The sequence below is a fragment of the Macaca thibetana genome, chromosome 12 (assembly GCF_024542745.1).
Source record: "Macaca thibetana thibetana isolate TM-01 chromosome 12, ASM2454274v1, whole genome shotgun sequence".
In the NCBI taxonomy this organism is placed as follows: domain Eukaryota; kingdom Metazoa; phylum Chordata; class Mammalia; order Primates; family Cercopithecidae; genus Macaca; species Macaca thibetana.
Genome location: NC_065589.1, coordinates 37,572,167 through 37,596,102, shown reverse-complemented (window position 1 = coordinate 37,596,102; position 23,936 = coordinate 37,572,167). Strand labels below are relative to the sequence as shown.

Sequence of the window (23,936 nt, the reverse complement as noted above, 5' to 3'; positions counted from 1 at the left end):
TGCCAGGCCCTCCTGCTGATACCCAGCCAGGCGCTTCACACCCTGGTGGCCAGAGTCTGAAACCGGTTGTTTCAGTAGGTATCCTGCTGTTTCTATTTCTAATGAAAGATCAAAGCGCTGTACCCATAGGTTAAGTGGGACTTTGCAGTTTTAAATACATTAATAACTAGATAGAGATCTTTTGATAGTATATATAGTATTAGTTATACTAATAGCTAGTATGGGCTATTACTTGTATATAGTTATAGTGATAGCTATTATGTATATGGCACTGATTATGTGCCAAGCACTATTTTACTTGTTTTATATTAAGTCATCTAAACTTCCACATCAAGGTAAGCACATGTTTTTATCTCCATTTAACTGATAATAAAATTGAGGCAGAGGACGGTTTAGCAATTTGTTTAAGGTTACATAGCTAGTAAGTGGCAAAGCAAGGAATTTCACCCAAGTGTTCTGGCTCCAAAATCCTTGCTTCTGGCCAGCATACTATACTGTTACATTTTCTTCATCTTCCTGTTTCATAATGTCCAAGAATATCATTGTATTTTTGCTGTGTTAACCCAGTGCTTTGCAAAACCATACCATGGTGAGTGGTGTACATTTTCAAGCTCCCAATATCATGAAAATGTGGTGCCAGGACTGGATTTGTAGAACTCAGCATTCAGATTGAAGAAAAACAAAATCATTGACCGAAAGTGCTTATAACCAGATATACTTATAACTGATAGGTTAAGTGGAGAATAATTTCCTGAAGAGATGATATTCTCCTTCCATATAGGACTGTGGGATCTTCTTGCTAAATCTTCAGTTGCTTTGAAGAGCTGTAATTGTGGATAATTCTCTCAGATAGCCTAAGAATTCAATTTTGGCTAATGACTATATACCATTGCAATAGGTAATCTTCGATAACATAACCTTATTAAAAATTCCCTAAAAGCAAGACTCTTTCTCACTTTAAGTCTCACTGTCTATAGCGCCTTAAGAAAAAATAAACACATCATTTATGGGTATATACAGATGCTGAAATGAGTTAAACATATTCTTCTGGTTTGGTATAAACTATTCTTATCAAGAGCCGTGTCAATATGTATGAGATAGGAGTCACTATTTCAAATCATTAGCTCTTTGCTAATAGATTTGTGGCAATGTTTTGGCATATTTATTTTATTATAAAAGAAAGCAAATGTCTTGAAAGTATTTTAGATGTAATGTTTTTCCACTAACCTATTTAAAACTCTATCCTTCTAAGGAAATATATTTAATGGAACATTAATAAAAAATCAGGTGTATGTGTTCTATTTTAATTTAAGTACAGACAAAACTGGTAGGTGGTATGACATTTTTTAAAACATACACTGGTTGAGACCATGTTGAGTCTAATTATGTTGGATTGGGGGAAGACAGCTACTCAGTGAGAGAAGAATTACATAAAAGAACAGAACTACAATTTAGTTTTTATTTTCATGATGTCTGTGTGTCTGTGTACCCTAAAATGAGAGTGTGTCTGATTAATGTATTAGCATTGTTTGCATGGAGAAAGTCCCTGTATTTGCGCATTTTCACACTGCTATAAAGAAATACCTGAGACTGGGTAATTTATAAAGGAAAGAGGTTTAACTGACTCCCAGTTCTGCATGGCTGATGAAGCCTCTGGAAACTTAAAATCATGGTGGAAGGGGAAGCAAACATGTCCTTCTTCACAAGGAGGCAGGAGAGAGAAGTGCAGAGTGAAGGGGGAAGAACCCCTTGTAAAACCATCAAATCTCGTGAGAACTCACTCACTATCATGAGAACAGCATGGGAGGACTGAGCCCATGATCCAGTCACCTCCCACAGGGTCCCTGCCCCAACATGTGGGGATTGCAATTTGGTTTACAATTCAAGATGTGATTTGTGTGGGGACAGAAACCTTAACCATATCAGTCCTCCAATGTTTATTTCCATGTTTCTATCACTTAGGCTGTGGGCTTAAACTAATTAAAATGACATCAATGTTACTTTTCCTAGAGGAAATGATGGCTACTGTCCATCTGGTAAATGCTGTAGCCTCACCAAAATATGACATCAGTGAGTTCCAAGTTGGGGTATGGGGCAGCAAGACATATTATTACTAGCAAAGATGCATATCACAATTCAAGAATAAATGCTGGTGCCCCAAATCCTTGTGCCTTATGCAAGTGATCAAATATGGGCTGAGTTCCTGTGTATCAACAGTGAAAAGGAAACACATATTTCTTCCTTTCCTCATAGTGTCCTCTATGGATGATGGAGTACAGACCACAGACCCAAAAAGTGGAGTCTGGTCCTTGCCCTTGCATGGAATAGTGGCTCATCTTAGGTGTCTCTTGCTTCAATTGTAAAATAATCTACGTGAATACTTTAAGCTTTAACATCCCGATGTACAGACGTTGTGCCTTATGTATCTTTATCTAGGGCCAAGTACATGGAAGATGCTCAGTGTATATGTTTTGGACTTAGGAATGTAAGACACATGCAAGTCTAGGAAGAGTCCTATAAGTTCTTAGAAATTAACCACCTTAATAATTAATAATAATTAATCTGACTCAGCAATTTTCTCCGTTTCCCAAAGAGCATCTACCAGGTAAATGCTGGTTTAAATCCAGTCTATCTGCTCCAAGGTCTGGTTCACCACAGGCAAGAGACAGATAGTTTACCTGTCTTATTATACAAACATTAATAAAGACACTTAGGTGTGTTTATTTTTACTAGAAGGAAGATGTGTGTGTGTGTATGTATGTGTATTATAACTGTTAATATATCCCTGCATATCCAAACTTGTGGAATGCTTAGATCTACACTGTCCAGTATAGTAGCCACTAGCCACATGTGGTTACTGAGCTCTTGAAATGTGTCTGAGCCAAATGTAAATGTACTTAAAATGTAATACACACACTGGATTTCAAAGACTGAAGCATGAACAAAATAACACAAAAGGTCTCAATAATTGTTATATTGACTATATGTGGAAATGATAATATATTAGGTATACTGGGTTGAATAAAATATATTCTTAAAATTATTTTCACCTATTTGTACTTTTTTTATTTACATGGCTACTAGAAAATTTAAAATTCTATTTGTGGTTCTTACTGTGTTTTATTGGACAGTGCAGCTCTAGACAGAAGCAAAATTGGGTATAGCATTAATGAGGTGGTTTGAGTCTGGGGAAGATCTTTGAGCGTCATATCATCTCTTGGGCAACAGTGCGATTCGGTTTGCCTAGGGCAGTCCTGGTTAGTGCCTGTTGTTCTGGCATAATTATTAATAATGTTTTCACGAACTCTCAGACGTGCCCGTGTATGGATGATAAATTACGTAGCACCCTATATATAGCCCTATACTCACTTTTATTGTTCGCTCACTGATAAGAGAAGCAGCCTTTCAAGGAAACCTTGGGAACATAACAACCACAACTCTTTCAGTGGCACCCTGCAGAGGAGGTTCTGTGTGGTAGGGACCTGGGCCTGGAGCTATGGACACTGATACTTCATATTCTTTTCCATCTCTAGGATTTTGTACTTGGTGCTTCCTTCACAACTTCAGCTACACCATTCTTGATTCCTCTGATTTGATAAGTGATGGTGAATTCGGGGAGCATGTGATAATGTAGCCATATAGCAACTAATATGAAAAATAATTGTTTAAAAATCCATGTTCAATTGTGTTTCAGTACAATATCCACGGGAAGAAAAAACAATCAAAATTTCCATCTCTTAAATAGTGTTCACATATAAGTAATTCATAGATGGCAGAGCCCCAAGTGGGTTATGTTCAATCATTCCCAAGAAATTAAACTTACTTATAACCACAGCATAAGAAGCTGTAAGGATGAATATTTGACACATTTGATTATGTTGAAATACTGCCTTTAAAACCACAGTTGATGACTGTTATTTTTAGTTGCACTTCATTAGGCTTACTGTAGAGGGAAGAGTTTTCACTGATGCCCAGAGATATGTGTTTTTGAAAAGTTGCAAAAGTTACACTTGTTTTCTAGCTGATTAAATTTATTACAAATTGGTTATTTAAGATGTACACTCTCAGACATGCTGGAGTTTTAAAAAGGGCTTAAATTAGAAAAATCAGATTCTCTGCAAGCTTCAAATTCTATGTATATTGAGAAGCCACTAAATCTAGTATTTGTTATTTAACACCAGACAGACAGCAAAGAAATGTGTTTCCTTTGTTCCTCTTTTGGTCAACGTACCTAATTATCAGGATAGTACAATTATTAATGTGCAAATAGTAATAACTGTTTACCTTTCAAGACAGTGTAGCAAATCCAACTCTATTGACTGCTTTTGAATTAGGAAAGAGAATCCTAGAAACAGGATATTTTGCTGAGAGTCCGTTTATGGGACTTCTTACCTTCCTTTTCTTGATTGTAACCTGGTGTTCTTGGCTTAAGGGCATACCATAAAAGCAGGTTCTTGAAATTGATGTTCTCAAACTTGCAGTGGAACACAACTCTAAAACAGATGTGTTTTTTTTTTCTTAATATCCGGTTAACTACCATGGTCGTTTTGTGTTTTAATGACTGTTTATAGTTTTTAATTTAACCCTTAAGGCAAATTGATCCTGCAGGGTGAGAAAATTAAAAACTGGATTCTGGAAAATTATAATACTGTGGTTGTTCTCAGATAGTGAATGGCATTGTTTGTTCTAAAACCATCACTTGTCTTACATTACCAAAATAATTGACCTATCTTTTCAAAGTCCATGTCTATTTTATATATATATATGTATATATATACATACACACACACATATACACATATATATACATATACATGTAAAATTTAAAAAATAAGCTGGCAGATTTGGGGGTTGTTAAATTAGAAGTTCATGGATAGAATTCGGGGGAATCTGTTAACTCTGAAGTTTTATGCCTTAGCCGGGGGATGGGGTTGTGTTTCATGAAAGAGATTCTATTACTTCAGATTTTAAAATAATAACAATAAATCAACCACTGTTTGGGGGTTAGATTAAATAATGGAGGAAAGCCTCTAATTCTCACAGTGAGCAAAATGAGATAAGTTAAGAAGTAGAGAATTATCACTTCCTCCCTGCAAATATGTATTAAATAATGAAGGTTAGTTCACCGTATTATCACCTGTTTACATGACACATAATGTGTAAGTTCAAGATTTTAAGATGAATAGAAGTTTTGGAATTTTTTCACTGAGAGGCTAAAAACAACTCTTTAGTCAGTAGCAACACAATTATTAGCAACTCTGAGATTGGGGGTAAAGGACACAGACTGGTGGAGGGAAGACACCCTGGGAGGAAGTGTTTCCAGTGTCCCGTGTGTTCTCCTGAGACAAGAAGGGAAAATACAGTGTTCTTTGGGGTTTGTGGTATTTTATCAGTGAGGATAGTGGCAGGTGGCTGCTAGTGAGAGAGCATTCTTACCAGGAGTGGCAGCATTCTCTTTGCATCTTGCTAAGATAATATGATGACATGTTGATTTGAGGAATTTCCCCTCGTATGTCACACGTTTTCCCATGTTTGTCGCATATATTGAAGTTATTGTCAGTATTGCTCTTGGATTAAACTTCCTCAGACCCATGAAAGAAATCATCGAGATATTACAGAGAAATTTAAATAGCTTGATTTCAGGGTTAAAATAATCGAATTACCACTGTGATGTTAGAGGACTTTTGGTTGCAGGTTACTGACTATCAAAATCCAACAGAAGGCAGGGTGCAGTGGCTCATGCCTGTAATCCCAGCACTTCGGGAGATTGAGGCAGGTGGATCACCTGAGGTCAGGAGTTCGAGACCAGCCTGGCCAACATGGTGAAATCCCATCTCTACTAAAACTACAAAAAAAAAAAAAAAATTATCCAGGCATGGTGGCATGTGCCTATAATCCCAAGCACTTGAGAGGCTGAGGCAGGACAATCGCTTGAGCCTGGGAGACGGAGGTTGCAGTGAGCCAAGATCGTGTCACTGCACTCCAACCTGGGCAATAACAGTGAAAACTCCATCTTTAAAAAAAAAAAAATCAACATATAACTTACCAAACATTCTGAGTGACAAAATCATATTTTTCCATCCATGAGATGTAGAATCAAGTATCTCTAGAAACACTGGAACAAAATAAATGTTGTGGGTACTGATGTGTATTAGAAGGAAGGCTCTATCCATTGTTCTGCAAAGAGGAGAGATGGATTCTGAAGAGCAAAACGGGGAGAAATAGCATGTAATATATTACTGCATTATTTAGAGATACTGAAACTATAAAAGGTTTTTCTTTTTTTCCCCACCCTGACACAGTGATTTAATAATAGTTCTGGTGTTTGTAACTCCAGCTGTTCACACTGTGTGCTGATAAGACCAGAGCTTGGAGACACATTGCAACGATGGCTTTCATATGGCTTTGTTTTTAAGAGATAAAGCTGCCATCCAATATTTCATGGGGCCAAATGTTTACTTCATTTGGCAAGTTTAGGCAGCTTAATTTTTAAATCAGTTATGCTTGTAAGACTCAAATTTCAGGTAGGGAAAAGCCTGAAACCTAATTTACTCTACAACAGAGTTTTTCACCATATCTCAGCAGAAGATGTTGAAACAAATCTGGGTTGCCTGAATATCTGTACCATGACTAATCAAGGCAGCTAAGAAATGAGATCCCTATTCACATGTGTGCTCCCCGATTTTTCTTCTTGGATCTTAGTCTAACACTGAAAAACTCTAAAAGAAGGATCACTATTTAGGTCAATTTCAGAAATTGAAAAGGTAACCATGACATGTCTTTTTTGCTGTCAGGCTTGATGTGCTCACAGTGAAAACTGAATGGGTTTTGTTTTCATGTCAAAATAAATTGACTAATCCCTTAGATGACCAAGATTTCTGCTATGTGCTTTCTAGGAAGCCTGAGACGTGGTTCCTGTCCTCAAGAAACTTGCAACCTACTTACAGAGACCACATCTAAAGCAGTTAAACAGCCCTAGCAGTCTGCAAGCATGTATCAGATTATCAAATAATACAGTTTTAACAATCAAAATGAGTGTTTTTTTCCCTTTAGCCTGCACTTTGGTACTCTACTTAGCCTCCCTAACCCCTGAAGGGAATTGCCATGTGCAGTATCTCTATTAGCTGTTATCTCTCTGAAATATAATGTTTACATGACTGCATGTTTTCAAGACTGTGAGCTCTTCGGAGGTGCAGGCCAGTGTATTCATTTTTGTATTCAAGCACCCAGGCACAGTGCCTGGCACTTACAAGGTTATCACAAATATATGACTAGATGACAAAATCATAAAATCTGGAATCATAAAGTTAGTAATCTTTGTTGTTATAACTTCATAATTTTCTAATAACTGTGTTTAAAACATTTAGAAAAGTCTTGATTATAAGTTTCTGGATAATTTCTTATATCCATTACATCTCAAGATTGCTACTTCTAAATTTTCCTCCTATTCCATCTTCCTTAAGAAATTTTTCTAATTTCAGTTGATTTGGAAGAAAATAAAAATACTTCTGGTATGTGAATTAATTAAAAAGAATGAGAACATTTACGACGCATTTCTTGGCAAAGCACTAATAAACATCTCAATCTCACTTTCACAATACGGGCAGATGTAATTTGACAGTGTTGTTTGAAATTTTGTAAAGATTATGTTTAAAGTAGTTTTATTTTAAAGGCCAAGATCCTGTGTCTGATTGCATCAATAACTCTGTGACCCTAAGAAAATTAGTTAAATAGTGGGTGATGTCTTCAGACATTTTATGTAATGGAAGGGAAATAGATAGAGAAGCTGTATGAACTCCAGTTGTTCTTAAGGACTTAGCCATCCAAACTAGTGACTTCAAGATTCCAGATGTGAATTATTAAGTTGATTGGTATCAGTTCAACTTTAAATTTCATTTTAATGTTTCAATATTCATAACCGGTCATGCAGTGAGGTTATCTTTCCATCCAAAACACCAATAATCATTTTTTTAATTGGTCAAATGAATAATATCAAGAAATATTTTTTAAATGACACACACAAAGGCAGCAGCGTAAATGCCTACATATGCGTATATGTGTACCCTTACCCTCTTTGGAGGGAGAGCTACTATCTAAATCTGAAGACTAAAGTACATATAGTCATGTCATTGTAAAGTGAAAGTTAAGGGTATGGGCTGTGTCTTCCATAGGTTCCAAACTTCTATATGTACTTTCCAAGTTACGGACATTTAGTAAAGATTGATGGCCTAGGAGGAAAGGGTTAATGAGAGTTCACCTTGAGAAGAAGCAAGACAATTGGCCTTGGGAGGAAAAGGAAAATTATTTTCTTTGAGTATGGTTTGATTCATGGAAATCTCTTCTGATAGGGGATCTTTTTTTTTTTTTTTTTTTTTTTTTTTTTTCTCTCACAGCATAAACGCTTCTAAAGTACAAGTTTCATTTTGGTTTCTGCTTTCAAAATCTTGTCACACAATGACATTGTACAGACATTTAAAAGAGTTTTATTTCTTAGGAGAGTGGCCCCTTTCCTAATAGCTCTGTACTTTAAAATAGAATTCTCATTTAGATGAATCACATTTTAAAAAGTAGCTACTGTGTGTGTTTTACGCTTGTGGAAACATATAGCGTCCTCATAAGCAGCATGAGAGCCTGTCACCATACAGCTTTTGATGTCTGATTAAATGATCATAGGGACATCTGGAGGGAGTTAGTTTTGAAGTAACTGGTGTGAAGCACTGGAGAATCCGAAGCCTTCTGACAGACTAAAACCATTAAAAAAAATTGCTACTTTTAGCAAATCTTTTTTAACTTGAAACTGGCTGGAAATTTTCAGACTGACATAGCCCTGATATTTTTCAACAGATTTTGCAGACAGAACTCTCTACCTTTTAAGCAAAGAATGGTTAAGTAGCATTTCTTGCAAAAATTATAAAGGAATATCCTTTGAAAGGAAAAAGTAGATACTGAAAGCAACAGAAGTCAAAATTAATTGATTCGCTTAAAGAAATTGTCTCCTTTTTATCTGCTTTTAATTTTAATCAGTGTATTTTAAAGGACACACACATACATACACACACACATACATATATATATATTTACTTGACATTCAGCTATATTCTTATGAAGACCCAAAGGTATCAAGGCAGTTGATATTGGTATAATGTTATGGCATGTTTTGAGCACCTATCAAAAGTTTCTAAATTTCTTAAGTCAAAATTTTATTTGCGTAGTCTCATAAAATACAGGCATTGTTTATTTAAAGGTTGTATAATTTGTAATTTGTCCAGTGAGGTTCTCCTAGTATGAGGTGATTTCTTACTGTTTCATGAATAAAATTATGATATACCTACATATATGAATATATTTACAAATCCTGACCTTATATATGTATATGTGTGTTATATGCATATACATATATACATGTATATGTGTGTTATAGACGTGTGTATACATGTGTATGTGTATATGTATATATATATGTGTGTGTATAAGTATGTGTATATATGTATGTGTGTGTATATATACACCCCTGTGTGTGTGTTTGTGTGGATGTTTATATACATCTCCTGCCTTGAAATCATTGAGCATTCTCCACTGCATTCAGGATTTTTTTAAATTTCTTGGTATGGTTTTTTTTAAAAAAAGACTTTTTTCTCTTTTTAAAATTGTAGTAAAAAATATATATTTACTGTCTTAACAATTTTAAGTGCATAGTTCAGTGGTGTGAGTACATTCACATTGTTGTGCATCCATCACTACCACCTCTCCTAGAACTCTTCACCTTGCAACACTGAAACTCTATACCCTTAACAGTAATTCCTTATTCCTTCCTTTTCCTTGGCAAAAAGTATAACACCATTATGTTACACTTTTTCTACTACTCTAGGTGCTTTATACAAGTAGAATCATGCAGCCGGGCGCGGTGGCTCACGCCTGTAATCCCAGCTCTTTGGGAGGCTGAGGCGGGCAGATCACGAGGTCAGGAGATCAAGACCATCCTGGCTAACACGGTGAAACCCTGTCTCTACTAAAAATACAAAAAATTAGCCGGGCGAGGTGGTGGGCGCCTATAGTCCCAGCTACTCGGGAGGCTGAGGCAGGAGAATGGCGTGAACCCGGGAGGCGGAGCTTGCAGTGAGCCGAGATCCGGCCACTGCACTCCAGCCTGGGCGACAGAGCGAGACTCCGTCTCAACAAAAATAAACAAACAAACAAACAAGTAGAATCATGTAGTATTTGTCCTTTTTTAATTGTCCTTTTCTGACTGGCTTATTTTACTGAGCGTAATATTCTTAAGCATCATTCATGTTGCAGCCTATGTCAGAATTTCCTTCCTTGTTAAGGTTGAATAATATTCCGTTGTATTATATACAAATATACCACATTTTGCTTATCTGCTCATCTCTTGATGAACACTTGAGTTGCTTCTACATTTTACCTAATATGAAAAATGCTACTGTGGATATGGGTGTAAAATATCTCTTCCAGACTCTGCTTTCAATTCTTTCCGGGAGATATGCAGAAGTAGAATTATTGGATCATAGGGTTTATTCTATTTTTCATTTTTTGAGGAACCACCAAATTCTTTTCCACAGAGGTGTATCATTTTACATTCCCACCAGCAGCGCACGAGAGTTCCAATTTCTCCACATCCATGCCAACACTTGTTGCTTTCTGTTTTGTTTTTAGTAATCATCCTAATGACTGGGGAGGTGATATTTCATTGTAGTTTCGATTTGCATTTCCCTAATGGTTAGTGATACTAGGCATGTTTTTAAATGCTTATTGGCCATTCATGTATCTTCTTTGGGGAAATACCTTTTCAAGTCGTTTACTGATTTTTGAATTATGTTCTTCATTTATTTGTTGCTGAGTTCTAAGAGTTTTCTATATATGCTGGATATTAACTCCTTATCAGATATATGATTTGCAAATATTTTTCTCTTTATATTGCCCCTTCACTCTATTGATTGTATCCTTTGTACAGACATTTTTAATTTTCATGAAGTTCAATTTGTCTTTTTTTTTAACTGTGCTTTTTGTGTCACATCCAAGAAATCATTACCAAATCCCACATTGTGAAGATTTTGCCTTATGTTTTCTTCTAAGAGTTGTATAGTTTTGTCTCTCAGGTTTAGGTCTTCAATCTATTTTGAGTTAATTTATGTACACGGTATTAGATAAGGGTCCAACTTCAGTCATTTGCCTGTGAATATCTGGTTTCCCCAGCATCATTTGTTAAAAAGGTTATTCTTTCCCCCGTTGAATGGTCTTGGCACCATTGTTGAAACTCATCTGAACATACCTTAGAGGGTTTATTTCTCAGTCCTTGATATGGCTTTTCAAAATTTAATCACAACCTATATGCTTAGCTTTATCTCTAGTCACACTGCGTGTGCAGAGACGACTTTTGTCTGTGGGTCTTTGCCCAGATGTTTCTTCTGCTGGAAGAGTCACAAATATCATTTGTCCCCCTTTCTGCTGATGAATGTACAGGTACCCTTCACAACTCAGTGTAATGGCATCTTTCTTTACTAATCCTTATCCACACTCTTTCTATTCCAGACAGAATTTACCACTTCCCACTGATGGCATAATTTGTTCCACCCCATGTTATAGTTTTCTGCATTGTATGTCTCCTTTATGAGTCTAGAAGCTTGTAGGTGGCTTGAATTTCCTTCCACATTAGAACACAGCATCATGCCTAATAGCAGCATTGATATATTGTTTAAGGAATGGGGGACATTTTCTAATCACATGATTCATTTCAACCATGAAGCAATTTAATTTCAGCTTTAATAGCATTAATTTACATTCTACTTCTGCCAATGAGTAGCCATATAATACTACCCAGCATGCCTTGGAGGAGGGCTACTTTTCTCCTTCAATTTCCACGTTCATGTCAGTTGTGGACACTTAATACGTATGTTCAAATATATTATTTCATCCCATGAAAAATCTGTAAGTTCAGCTTTATTGCCTCCATTTTACAGATGACGAAGTTCAGGCTCAAACAAGTTAACTTATTTGCCTTAGGTCACATAACTAACAAGTAGCAGTGCTAGGATTCAAATTTATCTTAACCTGCAGTATAGACTCTTCATTCTACCCCTCAAATCAAATGTTAGCCTTGAGAGTAGCATTTGTCCACATGATGCTTCCATTGCTTTGGGCAATCTTCCTTTGAAACTGCCTCAAAACCAGTTTATGAGCCCCTCCTCCTAAAAAAGGTTATTTCATCATTTTTATAGTCACTATTTTTCCATCAAAAATGGTGGCATTCTATTGCATGCCAAAATCTACATTGTACAGTTAGTTTCAGACTGTTTACACAATTTAGATACCTCTGTGAAGGAGAAAAATTTTCCACCACAAAGGAATTTAATTCAGGCATTTAAGACATTTAGAAAAGAATACATTCAGATGGGCTGAAAGGAGCAGAGTTTTGAAGAATTTTTTGTTTATTCAGTTGCCTAGTGGTTAGGACATCTAGGTTTTGTCCCTGACTCATCCATTGACTCTGTCAGGTGAAGCAAGTGTAATTTAGTTCTGTGTCTGGAAGAGGAAGATTGTCTTCTATCTTGGCCACAGTGGAATTGCAAGGTTAATGCCTACTATCTTGAGTACAGCATTTAGCAGACTGTGGGTGCTTAATATATGTTAATAATAGTGATAATAATGAATGTTGATAATTAAAGGCATTTTATAATTACTAAATTTTCGATGTGTGTTAAATATAATTAAAGGGAAATGATTTAAATTAATATGCATGCATACAAAAACTAGAGTTAGCCACAGCTTTTATTTTTAGCTTCTCAAGTAACATCATGCATGTGAATCTTATATTAAGAAATTCAATTATAATGGCAGTTTCACTAGGGTCATGTATAGAGAACCCATGCATGGTTCTAGTCTGGAAACTAGAAAGGCAGTTTGAATTGAAAAACATGGGCATGAATAGGAAACTTCAAGGGACTTTTGTGGTTGGAGCTTGACCAAATGAAGTTGTGCATCAGATATCATTATTATGAATTATCTCCATAATACTCCCTGTGAGTTCTACTGGGAGTCAGAGGTACTTACTGGAAGCTGGGCACCATCCCAGAAATACAGATAACAAACAAGACTGCCTGGAGGGTCTATAGAAGATATAGGTAGAATAAAGGAAACAGTAATCATAAATAATGACCCAGGAAATTCAGCTTGGAGATTCATTCTTTGAACTCAAATGCTCAGGGTTCTAAAGGTTGTTATTTCTTAAGGTTCTGGTATGGCAGTGGGAGTGTGAACCACGAGATGTGGAAGCCTAGAGTAGTTAAGAACGTGAACTCTAAAAATGACTGCTTGGTTCTAAGCTAGCTTGACCACTGACTGATTTGCTGGTCAATTTCTGTCAAGTGTTTCCCTTCTTTTGGTCTCACTTTTCTCAACTATAAAGTAATGATAATAAAAGTACTTACCTCCCAGGATTATCTTGAGAAATTGATGAGTGATTATTTGTAAAAATTATTAGAACACATGGTAAGTACTATGTATGTGTGTTAAATATATACATATGTTGGATTTGTGCCATGCATGGACGGGTAGAAGGTGTAGGATAAGATAGACTATAGAAGTAAGTCAGAGAGTAATCTGCATTAAAAGCTGAATTCGATCAGCTTTAGCTTTAATTTACAGAAGGCACTTAGCACACAGCTAGCAAAAAATATTGATTCCGAAGTCGAGCATTAAATACATACTGACTCTGTCTTTTGCGTATAGAGACCCTTGCAAGTTCTTTTAGTTTCAAAAAAAAAAAAAAAAAAAAAAAAAATTCCTCCAAAGGCAAGTTCTTAAGACAATATTGGAACTACATCAATGAACCCAGCCCTGGCTTTCTTCTCTTGATGTGAAATGTTATCTTCCTTATAATTATTTTGTTTAAGTTGAAAACCTAGAAGGAAACAGGAAAGGACGGATTATTAAGCAACAAGGCAGTTTCAAATGGTTCATACCTGCCATCCATCTCCTGCGGTTTTCTGGAAACTCCCTTCCCTTGTACGCTTCCCTAATTTGCTAGTCCTGCTGCCTTTATCTTGACTTACCTTCCTCACTTGTTTGTGGAGCAGATACCTTCTCATTCATTAAGACAAGGTTAAAATACCACCTCTTTTTTCTATCCCTTTTCTGAAACTCTACTTCCAGGCAGAAATGTGGTATCTTTTATGTAATATTTTTAAAGCAATGTACGATAAGACATTTGTGGAGGTCATAATGAAAGTATGTTATTGGAGAAATTAGTATTTAACATAGGGCCAAAATATCAGAGGTCAGACGTGAGTCACAGACAGCACAGTGTGGAGGCCCTCAGATCACACACTTGTTCCTGGACTGAGGCACGTCCTGCTGTGCCCACAGAGCTACCTGTTCCCTCCTCAGTTCCTGCTCCCCACTCCCACCCAAGCCCAGAAAGAGTGGTTTATACTTCTGTCATGAACAGTAGGACCACTCTCATTTACATTTGCATGTCTCTTTCTTTCCCTTGGAGTGGAAGTGCACTGAGGATGGAGAATGTATTTTCTTTATCTTTGCAGGCCAACACTAGCATGTGGTAGGTATTTAATAACTGATGATGGAATAAATGAAAGAATGCATAAAAGAAGCAATGGATAAGCAAATGAAAAGAAAGAAAAAAATGAATAAATTATCAGAAAAGGTTTTAAAGATAGCATCTAAGCAAAAAATAAAATGTTTTTAAAAGTAATGTGTAGTATATTTTTGTATCTTTTGCAGTGCTCAGTTTTTAAAAATAAACAAGTATATTTTAATTTATTCCGCATGAAATGTATTTATCTATGTCTTATATCTATGTCTGTATAAGAAAATAAAACAGAGCAGATACAGGCCTCTGAGAGTATTGACATCTCTGCATTTTTAATATGTTTCAAACTCCATCCTTCTAAGTCAGCGTCTTTCATTTTAAATATAGTTTCAATGGGGGTAATGGAGGGGGTTTTGCTTGGAAATTACTGTACTATTAATTAATCTATTATTTATATATATATTCAACTTTAGTCTCTTGTCAGTGTTTTCTTAGCAATTTGCAAATATGCAATTTAGTTATCTGTGTATATTTGGGATAGTAGTTATAGATACTACCAAAGTAACCATTTACAGCTAAAATTTGGGATATTTATCACCACAAACATTTATCTTTTCTTTGTGTTGCAGACATCATGATCCTTCTAGGTATTTTGAAGTATATAATGTATTAACCCTAATTTGATGATTATACATTGTATACATATATCAAAATATCACATGCACCCCCAAAACATGTATAAGTATGATATACTAATAAAAAATATAACAAATACAAAAAATGAAGTTTTATATTTTTAAAAATAAAGTCAAAATTTGAGTTTTCCTGGATTTCTAAATTTGTTTTGATAAATTAATGAACTAGAAGTTAATCTTTGCAAGGACCAAAGGATGCAGGTAGAAAAATGCGTAGGAGTTTGTTATGATTCAGGGCACAGGAGGCAACCACCCAAATTACCAGCACAATTCCTTTATCTGTGTAAACTCAGCAGTTGATTCCATAATAATTATAAAACACACACAACTACACTTATTTTGTGCTAGTCATTTTTCTAAGTGCTTTAAATGTATTATTTTATTGAATCCTCTTAACACCCCCATGAGGTGGTCCCACTGATATTTCTGTTAATAAGGAAATGAGGTACATAGAGGTTAAGTAAATGTCAAATTGTTTAGTTGTAAGGCAAATAAGTGGCAGAAATATTTAGGAAATAAAACACGTATCTTGGATAAGGGAATACGATAGGAGATGTCAAGAATAATTTCCACATTTCATGTTGGGGTAGTAAAGCAGGTAGGTATTCTACCCACTGACATATAGAACACAGGATCTGTTTGTGGGTAAAGATACAAGTAGAGATGCTTGGAAATCAAAGAAATGCATATCCAAACCTTGAAGTCATTGATTACTTCGTAAGACCAGTTTCTATAAAGGGAAGTGAGGTAAAAGCTGTTCGGCTATTATTTGAAAAGATACTGGAGGCAAAGCATTGGGAACAACCCTGTAGAACTTATAATCACATTGAGGAGAACATGTACTGGTTAAATTTTATAAGCTAATAACAATTTAATAACTAATTCCAAGTGGCAAAATACAATTTAAAATGGTTCAGTGGAAAAACAAGGGACTTAAAAAAATTTTTTATTTTTGTTTTTTGAGAATGGCACATGTAATTCATGAGAACACTGAACATCTACATCTTGGGAAGTGAGAGATGCAACTGTGCTTCAGGAAAAACTAGAATCTGAGATCCAAGCAATTGCTTCTGCTTCACTCTTTCATAGCTTTCATCATATTTACCTGTTTACCTGCCCACTGTCTTCCTCCACATCGGGGAAACATGTGTGGCTGCTAAGAACTCTGGTTTTCCCTTCTGCAGAGAGGAACTAATTCCTTCCTAAGCCTTAGGGAAAAAAGTCTAATTGGCCCAGAATGGCCTCTTTGCCCAAGCTATGGCACTTTAAATCTACCATGGCAATGGGGGGTGTAGGGAATGTTCTGCAGACATTTGTTGTATGACGCCAGTGAGAGAAGAGCAGTTCTCACCATGTAGAAGACTGGGCAAACATTCCCAGAAGTGTATACCCAGAGTCAAGGCCAGGTATGAATAATCAGGAAAGGCAGTGAGTGCCGAAAGTACAGGGAAGAACTCAGTGCCATGTGGTCAAGGGGGCTTCAAGGAAAAAGATGGCTTTATGTGGACTTTAAAGGAAGGGTAGACATTTGACAAGCATAAAAAAAGTCAGTGTGCAAATTCACAGCAACAAAGATGTGTAAGTCATGTTGGGCAGAGGAAGACCTTTCTGGGCAGAGTTAAATTTCAAAGCACTGTTTCTCAAAGAATAATCAAAAGACCCCTTCCCTCAGAAACACCGAAGGGGTTTGCAAAAATGCAAATTTGGGGGCTCCAACTCAGTCTGTTGAATAAAAATCTTTGGGAACAGGGTCTGGGAATCTGCATCTTAAATATCCTTTAGCTATTGCAGTCTCCAATGTAATAACAGCATGGAGTGACTTGAGGTTTTGAAGAAAGGCTGGACCTGGCCTTGATAGGGCAAGCTGCTTAGGTGCGGGAAGATGAGGTCAGCCATTTCCACATGGGTGCTTAGAGGGAAGCATGATCTTTATGAATGTATTCAAAGATGCCACAGATACAGTGAAAAGATTACAATGTATTTGACAAATTAATAAACACACTGGAGTTGTGAAAAACAGCTGTAGAATTTTGCATGAAATTGTGAAGCTGTAAAAACAGAAACAAAGTGAGACATTCTGTTGACAACAGCGGGAGTGATAAAACACACACACACAAAAACGTTTTTTGTTTCCATAGAATAATTTCACATGGCCATAAAGATACCCTGACCTAAAATATAATTTAAACCATAAGCACCTATTTTTTATTTCATTCCTTGCTATGCTTTGGTTCTAGTTTGTTTATTACTGTCACAATTCCTGTGGAAATTTGGTCCTCAGCGTAGCCGTGTTGGGAAGTGGGGCCTAGTGGGTGGTGGTTGAATCCTGGGGGCGGATTCCTCAAGCATGGCTTGGTGCTGTTCTGGTGGTAGTAACTGAGTTCTCTCTCTCCGGTGAGAATAGATTAGTTCCTGCAAGAATGGATTAGTTCCCAAGAGAGTGGGTTGTGAGAAAGCCAGGATGCCCCATGAATTTTCTCTCTCTTTGCATGTTTCTGCTTCTGCTTTAACCTGCCCTACCATGTTATGATGCAGCACAGAAGCCCTTGCCAGAAGCCAGGGCCATGCCCATGAACTTTCTAGCCTGCAGAACCACACACTAAATCAATATTTTAATAAATGACCCAATCTCAGATACTCTGTTAGAGGAACACAAAATGGACTAAGCCAGCCCCCATTTATTCATACTTATCATTATTATCAGCCTCATTGAACAGGTAGACAAAACAACGGCAAAAACAACAAAACGTTACCGTCTCTCTAGGAAAAGGAATTACGTCTTATATAGGACGCAGAAAGAATAATTTAGGACGCAGCCCCTCTCGGGTCTGGGAAAGTTAATATATCCCAAGTAACTAACTGACGTTCACCAAACGTAAGAACAGATAAAGTTTCCCCCTGACAGACCCTGTGCATATTTTCTGCTCTCAATTTGGCTGAGGTACTAATCTTAATCTGATTGCGCTGAACAGCACAACACACCCTTTTAGCATTTCTTTGTCTGGCAGGAGTCCTGACATTTGGTCGCATGGTTAACATCAAACATGAAGAGAAATCGCTTCTGGTAAAACAGTTAAGATAGTGCCTTTTTCCTGAAAGTTAGCAATATTCTCACTCTCATGGAAGGCTGTACTGATGGAGGAACCAATGAAGCAGAAAACTAAACCACAGATAATTCTTGCTGTTTCTACCTGAGTTGAAAATACAATGTGTTCATTAGCAGCAAATGTATACTGTAGTCTGACAACTGGGAGACCTGCCTTCCGGTGCAAGCTTAGAGACTGAATTGTGTGGTCTTGGAGAAGTTACTTAACTTACCAGGGACAGTTTCTTCATCTGTAAAATGAGAAAGATGGTATAGTTAAAATGGGAGCTCTCGTGTAGAAACTGATAGGAATATAAATTGGTGCAGCACATTTGGAAATCAGTGATCTTAATTCTCAGTCTGTGCATTTGTAATGAGGAAATATGTTTTTTTCTGCTTTTTTTCATTTTGACGGTTTTTCTTCTAATTCTAAATCATCTAAATAACTGATGACTTAAATCATCATTTAAATCATCAAGTTATTTAAATCATCATCTAAGTAACTTTTATTTTCAGTTTTTCCTCATTTCTTTCAAGTGGCCAAAAATACCCTGGATGAGTTGAAACTGACTTGGAGATAGCTTCCCCTGAATCCCATGCAGTGAGTGAGGGGAAGGAAGGTTGTGCACCTGAACAAAACTGGGGGATCTAATGGAAAGGGAAGTAAGATGAAATTATCGCAGTAGAAACTAACACTCTATTTTTTGGTCACCAAATATTTCTTTGAATCCTGCATCCACTTTTACTAGGCTTTTTTTTTTTTTTTTTTTTTTTTTTGGTTTATAGGCATTGGAAATATTTTCCCCAGTCCATAACTGGTTTTTGTTTTTCAGAGAAAAGGAATAACACTCAGACTGGAGTGCAATGTCACTCTGTCACTCAGACTGGAGTGCAATGCTGCAGCCCTAGCTCGCTATAACAAACCCATACTCCTGGGTCCAAGCAGTCCTGTGTCAGCTCCTCAGTAGCTAAGACTGCAGGAGCATGCCACCATACCTGGCTAATCAAAAAAATTTTTTTGTAGAGATAGAGGTTTCACTGGGTTGCATAGGCTGGCCTCAAACTCCTGGCCTCAAACCATCCTCTTGTCTTGGCCTTCCAAAGCTCTGGGATTTCAGATGTGAGCCACAATACCCAGCCTATAATTGTCTGTTTAATTTTAATTTGTGTTATAGATAAATTTTAAATTTCAGTGTTTATGCTTATCAATTTTCTTTTATTATTGTGTATATGTTTAAAGAAAATTTCTAAAATGAATTACAATGTTTTCCAATTTTTTTAAGTTGGAATTTAAGCCTTTAATTTACCTATAAATTTTTAAAGTGGTATGAGCGTGGATCTATTTTTATTTTAATATTTGGCATGAAAAATCAATTATTTCAGTGCCATTGAAAATAACTAATAAATTTTGTTTCTGAAATGCTATTTCTGTGTTTATTTAGATGATGATATTTCTTCTTTTTTCACTGAAAGCAGTGTAATTCCATGAATACATTTTCTAATACACAACCTTCCTTTCATTTCTATGGCCATTTATCAAACACCTTTGGCCATGATGCATTCTGTTTTCTATATTGTTGAATTCAGTTTGTAAATATTTCACTTGTAACATTATCATCCACATAAGTGAGATAGTTCTGTACTTTCATTTCTTGCATTGTCCCTGTTTAGTTAAAGAATTAAGGTTCATGCTTTACATGCCCTACATAAGCTTCACAAAATGAGTAGGGAGACTTGATTGGGTTTTCTCCCATTCTCTGAAGCAATTTATGTTTAGCATTGGGATTGTATTTTCTATGAACTCACCTGTTCAGTCTGGGACTGTGAGTATGTGTTGTTTCTTTGGGGGTGGGGCAAGGTATAGGAGAAGATGACTTACTCAGATTTTCTGTTTTGTCTAGATGAATTTTTGTGGGTTGCCAATTTTTACAATGTCCAGAAATTTGTTTATAATATTTTCAAATGCATTGTCATAATCAAGATTTTAAAGTAATCTCTGCTTTATGTGTAGTTATGTTCTCCACCTAACCCCAATGTTGTTAATTTGTACATATTCTGTTTTTAATTTTTTTCTCTTTGATTAATCTTAGTAGAGATTTGTCTGTATTATTAATTTTAAAAAGTTGTTTTTAAGGAAACAGCTTTTGATTTAGTTAATTCCCTCTATTCTCTCATTCTTTTCCAGTTTATTAACTTTTGCTTTTATTTCCTTTATTCTATTTTAGTTTTAAGTAGACTAAGAATAGAGAAAGAATGAAGTTAATATTTTTTGCTTTTTCTTAACTCATTTATTTTTATTTTCGTGTTGTACATGAATGCACTTAAATATGTTTGTTTCTAATCAAAGTACAGTTACTACTGTAGTTGCGTCTGCTAATTTTCGATGCACAATATTTTCATTTGCCTTTCATTTCTAAATGCTTTGATTTCTATTGTGACTTACCCTTTACTGTATGAATTATTTAGTAGTGTATTTTAAAGTTTTTGAACATCCAAGTCTGTACCCATTGCTGATTTAATTGCATTGTATACAGATCAAGAGATTCATATAATGCTGATTTCTTGAAATTTGTGGTGATATTTTGTGATCTAGTGTATGATTAATTTTTGTAAACATTCAATGTGTAATTAAAATGAAAGCATATCTCCTACTTCTTGCTATATTTACCTGAAGCTTGTTCATTTTGTTCTTCAAATATTCGATATACCTACCTTTTTTTTTTCTTTTACTCTATCTGCCAGTTTCTAATAGAAATGTACTAAAATTTCCTAGTGTTACTATAGATTTGTCAAATTCTACTTTTAATTTTCTGAGGTTTTGTCTTAAGTGTGCTGAGGCTGTTTTTAGTTGTCTACAGTTCTCTGTCCATATTAGTAATTTTTCATTAAATTCTATTTTGCCTGATACATTTGCAACCACTTGTTTGTTTTGGTCAGATTTTTTCTGGTGCATTTTTCTACCCCTTTATTTTAAACTTCTCGGTGTGGTTTTATCATAGGCATGTCTGTTATAAGGGGCATATAGATAGACTGTATTTAAAAATCCAGTCTGATAATCTGTGTATTTAAATAGATTAGTCTAATCTGTTTAAATTTATTGTAATTACTGATCTGTTTGGTTTTATTTCTGGCTACCATTGAAGTGACAGGTTTTCCCCACCTTTTTTCTGTTTGTTTCAAATCTATAAATGTTACTTGTATTCTTTGCTCATTACTCATCAATTTTAGCATATATATATATTATTTCATGACACAGAAATTTGAAATAGATTATAATTACTGTGATACAACAGGCAGAATTGACTGACACAACTCTGTGGTCTTACCCTGGGTGGTCTGAAAAATAAGCTAGGACCAGAGCCCTCACCCTTCACCCTAAGTGGAAGGAGCTGCACTTGAACTCAACTTCAAGGGACCAGTGGCTCCCTGGCACCAGCAGCAGGCAGCAAATTCCCACCATCCCAAAGATTTCCAGATGTAAGGCAGCTGGCTTTTGTAGAGCACCTCAGTAAAGAGCTAATATCTACACTCTACACTGCCTTATGCCAAGATTCTTGTGTAATTCCCCACTGTCAAGGTTACTCTTATGCTCGTCCTATGAAAAGTAAGACAAACAGTTTGTGTGGGCTATGTCCTGTAATACCCCACCCATGGCGTGTTCAGCAGAACACCCTGCGCCCCGCTCAGCCTTCCTTGGGGTCACTAGAAGGATCAAGGAACCTCTACTTTCTCTTCTTCCTGCCTCCTGGCTTAAATTTCTCTAAGCCTGTTCCTTAACCCATTTGCTATGTGGTTGTGAAATCATCCTCAACCCTGTAGCTTAGTGAGTGGTCTACAAAAGGACCTGACTCGCAAGACAGAAACTATGACATACAACCCCTAAAACTTAAATATGTATCTAAAAAAAAAGTATTTTTAATATTATAAATATAACACTGTCATGCCCCAGGAAATTAGCAGTTTTTAATATCATCTAATACTTAATCCACATTAGAATTTCCCCAGTTGTTCTCCAACTGTTGTTTTAAATCAGGATTTAATCTAAGACTACACATTGCATCTAGTTGCTATGTCTTTTATATCTCTGTAATCTTTGTTCATGACATTGACTTTCAGAAAACCAACCAGTTGTCTTTGAGCAGGTCATTTTGCCTGAATGTAATTGCTTCCTTGTAAAGTTGTTTGAATTGTTCCTCTTGTCCTTGTAGGTTCTGTTAGCTGAAAGTCGTACCTAAAGGCTTGCTTAAATGTAAGTTAAACATTTTAGCAATATTGTATCATAGGCAATATACAGTAATACTTCTTAGGCATAAGATCAAAAGATACATAATAAGTTTTGTTTTTCACCGTTAGTAACCTAACTTTGATTATTGGATTAAGGTGGTGACAAACTCATCCATCCATTGCAAACATGAATATGTTCTACTTGAAACAACAAATAATCGTTTGTGAACTAACTTTGTCACTATGTCCAGTTACTGTCATTATATTTTATAACTAACAATTTTATGCTGAAATAATAATTTCATTAAGCTATGCAGTGTAACAGTTTTTAACTATTTCATTTCTTCTACATTTGCTCGTACTCTTTTATAATGTAGAGCTTTCCACAGCTTTCTATAAGTGGGGCTATTTGATAACCTGGAAATAAAGTGTATACTGTTAAAGTAAAAAAAAAAAAAACCCACTTATTTTGGGGTTTTAAATGTCCAGTTTTCAAAGTAAATTTGTTTCATAGAAGTGTCACATGATGACAGAAGATTTTTCTTTGACTTCTTTCTTGAGTATCACTATGAACTCAGCCTTTCATAAATGCAGTGTGTTCAAATCACATGTGATCTTTTTTTCTGACATCTCGGCTTTGGTGAGTAGAAGACCCTTCAGACTAGCTTCTGGGTTCTTGACATGATTATATTAATTCTTAAAAGTTTCCTTCCTTTATGGAACAGCAAGATTTCCCAAGATCACTATATACCTTCCTTGCCCCACGCTTGCCACCAGTCTTCTCACAAAAGATCTGTGGAGAATGGTCCCAGAAACCAAACTCCGGTCCTAGGTGTGCACCTTGTTCCTGAGAACAAATTACTTTTATATCATGTTCTGGCCAGACTTAGGGAAAATACACACTTAAAATCCAGAGTTGAAATCAATGTCTATAATTCAGTTTTATCATTGAGTTTAATTTCTTTGATTTTCTAATTGCTTCTCTTTCACCTTGAGAGTCTTGAGTGCTATTAACTTTAATGTTAGTATGGATTTGATTTATTCTACAATGTAAATGTTTTTAAATAACAACACTGCTGTTAGTACAGACAACAAAAGATGTACTATCAAAGCATTAACATCTAAAGTCATTTGAAATAAAAATCTTCTCACTTTGTAGTGTATCATATGTGTGTGTATATACAGAGATACACATGTAGTAATTTTTAAAATAAAGTATTGTTATCCAGAATTTCTGTCTTCCTAAACATAACTGCCACTTTTACACACTCTATCTACTTGTTGGTACTCTCACATTGCTCTCTGTGATTCAAATTTATCTTAAAAAAAAAAATGCAAAACATTGGTCAATAACATATTAAACAGATTT

The 23,936-nt window shown here is 35.8% G+C and overlaps 1 protein-coding gene across 4 annotated transcripts in view; it reads left to right on the top strand.

Annotated features, from left to right (window-relative positions):
- Nucleotides 1-23,936, top strand: part of PARD3B (par-3 family cell polarity regulator beta) — a 1,099,140-nt gene that overhangs the window by 511,346 nt on the left and 563,858 nt on the right. For all 4 annotated transcript variants that reach the window (XR_007718129.1, XM_050750804.1, XM_050750806.1 and 1 more), the window contains exon 4: nt 1-74. This exon is cut by the window's left edge and continues 36 nt beyond it. Coding sequence is in view for 3 of the 4 variants with exons in the window: in XM_050750804.1 (XP_050606761.1) it covers nt 1-74 (74 nt within the window). In the remaining variant the exon portion in view is untranslated. The remainder of the gene's footprint in view (nt 75-23,936) is intronic.